The sequence below is a fragment of the Condylura cristata genome, unplaced genomic scaffold (genome assembly GCF_000260355.1).
Source record: "Condylura cristata isolate star-nosed mole 26May11 unplaced genomic scaffold, ConCri1.0 scaffold00045, whole genome shotgun sequence".
Classification (NCBI taxonomy): domain Eukaryota; kingdom Metazoa; phylum Chordata; class Mammalia; order Eulipotyphla; family Talpidae; genus Condylura; species Condylura cristata.
Genome location: NW_004567146.1, coordinates 1,851,946 through 1,855,989, shown reverse-complemented (window position 1 = coordinate 1,855,989; position 4,044 = coordinate 1,851,946). Strand labels below are relative to the sequence as shown.

At 42.2% G+C, this 4,044-nt stretch overlaps 1 gene segment (V, D, J or C); it reads left to right on the top strand.

The window, feature by feature from the left end:
* Positions 1-3,280: 3,280 nt before the first annotated feature.
* LOC101624528 lies at positions 3,281-3,839 on the top strand. The segment is given in 2 exon segments: positions 3,281-3,329; positions 3,523-3,839. Coding segments are annotated over 2 exon segments (366 nt in total).
* Positions 3,840-4,044: the final 205 nt, after the last annotated feature.

Genomic DNA, 4,044 nt, shown 5'->3' with positions numbered 1-4,044 from the left:
GCAGGCGGCAGGCCGGAATCGAACTCATGCGGAAGTGGCTTCAGATTCTCAGTGCTGTGCTTTAACCCGCTGCGCCACCAGGGAGGGCCAAAAGGCAGGATTTTTAAGAGAAAATGAAACTGATTTTTTTTTCACCCTATCTTATGTCAGGAATCAAGTAGTTTCATCCATTATCTAATTTAAATATCACAAGCCTTGGAAACTAATTTCCATTGTTCCCACCTTTCATAGATGTGAAATGACACAGACCTTTCCTAACTTTGAACAGCATCTCTAACTTGTACTTGCAGCAGCGGGTAGCGTCTCAGAGGGCTTCTAAAGAGACAACCTAACTGTCTATTATTGTACAAATAGAAATTAAGACCTGTGTGCAGACACTCAGATGTGCACAAACACACACACTCACAAAGACAACATTCAGCCTTACAAGGAGGAAATGTGACATTTGTGAAAACACGGATGGACCTTGAAGGCACTGTGTTAAGCAAAATAAAGGAGACAGAGAAAGCAATGGTGTATGATCTCACTTACATGTCAAAGTTTGGAAAAGCTACAAATTTCACTGGTATGCAGAACAAATTCGTGGTTGCTTTGGAGGGGCATGAAGTCATGGCAGAAATGGGTGAAAGTGGCCAAACATACAAACTTCCACTTATAGTCCCTGGACGTAAAAGTACAGCCTGGTCACTGAATATAGGTTTAAAATTATACACAATTATTTATACGCATGTACTTTGGAATAGTATGTTTATCTGTTTGCTGTAGCTTTCTTGGACTGAGATATGCAGGGTTAAAATAGAATAAAGTTCTTGTTAGGATGCAAGGTCAGGGTAAGGGAATAACTACACCCAAGGATTAGAGGGAGAGAGATGGAAGATCTGGGAACCTCAGTGGTGGTTCTGTGTTTGGAGATTTCTGTAAGGAACTGAGGACAGTTAGAAGACCATTGCCCACACACTCATTCAGTTTTTCTCCACTATTATGATATTTTTGGAATTTGAGTATTTGACCTGAAGCCTTTCTCCAGATTTAATTTCAGGATAAAAATGGGAAAGAAATGAACTCCTTCACTGTTCATAAAAGGACATATTTCTATTCTGGAAACATTATTGTTATTATAGTTTTGAATATTTTTATTGATAATCAACCCATTGGACATACATTTGTTTTGTGACAACTACAGCAGAGTCATAGAATCTCACCAAACATTTGTGTGCTCATAGCAACAGTGTGGCAGAATATTGACACTCTTGGACTCACAGACATTCCTTTCCTAGAATTTTGAATAAATTAAATATCAAGTTATATCATCAATGAATATTTCATTACATTGCCATGAAATTCTAGTTCCACATGGAGACAAGACACAAGTCAGCTTATTCTGATTTCCATTGTTTGGCGCAGGAGGGAGGGTGTGGGGACTCTGGTGTCTCTTACTTAGAAGCCAAGAGCCAGGGGGCATCTTTCTCATTTGTTTCAGTTTGGAGGCAAAGAACTACCAAATGCAGATGAATATTTCCTTTCTCACCTACAAATTTATTTCAGGTATGCCATCAGTTCTCATCACAGATTAATTCATCAAACAGGAAATTTTTAGTAATCAGTCACCTTTAATATTTCTTTTAATATGAACTAAATGCCTCCTACTTGCAGATGTCACCTATTGCTACTGCATCACAGACAACGGCCATATGTCCCAGGCGGGTCCTGACTCATTTAGACCTGGCCCGGCAGAGACCACATTTCACTCAAAATACGCACTAATGGGGGCCTGCAGACAGTCGCACAAGCTCTGGCTGTCATTTGCTCTCTATCCACCTACTGGTGGATCACGCTCACTCTCGTTGAATTACTGCTGGAGGCCGCACCGTCTGAGCTGCAGGAACTTGCAGCTGTGCTGTCAGGGCACGGGGCAGGGCATGGGCAGGGGAAACAATGTCCCCAGGTGCTGTGGGCGTTGATGGCCTCAGCTCAGTGACAAAACTTGCAGTCAGAGCACCCCAGTGCTTGCTGCAGGAGGCCACGTGGGCCAGCTGGGTGTCTCAACTGATTCGAGCTCTGTCCCTGCGCGGCCAGCCATGAGTTACTGTGACCCTTCTATACTCTTGTTAATCTTCATACTCTTGAATAGAATCTTCTATACTCTTGTTTCTTAGAATCTTCTGTACTCTCGTTTCACAGACCCTGTCTGTCCTTTCTTTTTCAGCTCTTTATCCTTTTCTATTAATTTGTTCACTGAAACAATGAACACATGGGAGATTCACTAGTACTTAGCACGTGATCATGTAATATGCCACACTGTTCAGCCCACAACCTGTGTGGGTTATGTGTCCTGAGTGTGGACAACTGATAGACATTACATCCGTAGGAACAGAGTATAGCTAATACTGTACCAGGAAGATGAGCTTGTTTAATGAGATTTAACTTGAGAAGTTTAAAAAAGAACCCACTTACGGAATTTAACAAGTGAAACTGAACATATTGGCAATGGGATAAAAAAGGATGACTACAGGGCCATCCCAGGACAGGTGATCTAGTCGTGGCAACCTAACTGTGGACGAATCATACTGAGCATTGGAACCCTCCTCAGAGTCAAATAAATAACAATCAGTGTCAGTTTCAAAAGTAACATCTTATCACTGTTATAAGTTCATAAACATATGAACAATTGAATTGCTCTGAATGTCAGGACTGATCTTTAATCATTTGATTTTTTTTTTGAAGTAGCCTCATTTATTCTACAACTTAGGCAGATCTCTAAAATCCATTAAGGAAGAAGAAAGACACACAGTATTTGTTTGTAATAGGACAGTCCTCCTTGAAAAAACAGACCACTTTGAATTTTTTTAAAAGTTCATTAGATTCTGGATAGTGAGAAATGAGTGGAAGGCCCGAGAATGACCATTCAATACATACAAGAAGGTGCCACCTGCATAATATGTTTTATTATCAATCTGGCCCCCAAATTATTCTACTTATTATCCCCTGAATATCATCAATGTGTATTGAATGAATCAATCCAGTTCAGACCAGTAATGCTACTTGGATTTTCACATATAAAATAACTTAAGTACTGGGGAAGAGAAGAAGAGAATGTCCAAGTCTGTGGTGTGCTAGACTCCTTTTAGATCTGTATGTAACAGGGTGGTAATGCAACCCCATTTCCTGTGTGGGGAGCAGCATCTCCCCCAGGAGCTACATAAGCGCCCGTCCAGGCTCTCACAGCCACTGAGCTCCCCATTGGAGCCACAACTGCCACAGTGTCAGGCACACACGCCCCATGGCGCCCTTCAGCCTGCTGTGGGCACTGGTGGTCTTCACCTGCTCTGGTAGGTCTGGGGCCAGGTGGGAGTGGGGAGGATGAAGTGAGGCAGTGGGCATGTGGTTCTTGGCATGGATGAGGGTGGAGGACTGGGGAGAGCAGGCAGGTGATGATTTCAATGTGCTTTATCTTTGTGCAAATATTTAATTTTATAATGTTTTATTCTCTGCATTAGCTCAGTAGTCTGATTTTCCCTACAGGATCCAACGTGGCCCAGAAAGTTATTCAAGATCAACCAACTACAACCATAGAAGAGGGGTCAGAAGTCACCCTGAAGTGTCGCTATGAAACAAGCCTAAGCACATACTACCTGTATTGGTACAAGCAGCTTCCTGATGGAAAGATGACTTACATTATTCATCAGTATTCTTCTTCTGCCAAATATGCAAAAAAGTATCGCTATTCTATAAACTTTCAGAAGGCAGACAAATCCATCTCCCTCAAAATTGTGTCCTTACAATTGGATGACTCAGCCAGGTACTTCTGTGCCCTCAGGGATGCACTGTGTCTGAAGTGATAGTAAAAGCTGAACAAAAACCCCAGCGCTAAATGAGAGCTGGGAACAACTCAGAACAGAAACCAAGTGGAACTCACACCTGCACATCCCAGACAGTCAGCGGCAATGGCTGGTTTTTCTTCTGTGGTCTAGATGAGGGGCTTGAGTTCTAAGTTCAACCATTGATGTCATTGGAAACAAGTATCCAGAGGACCTCTCTCTAGTG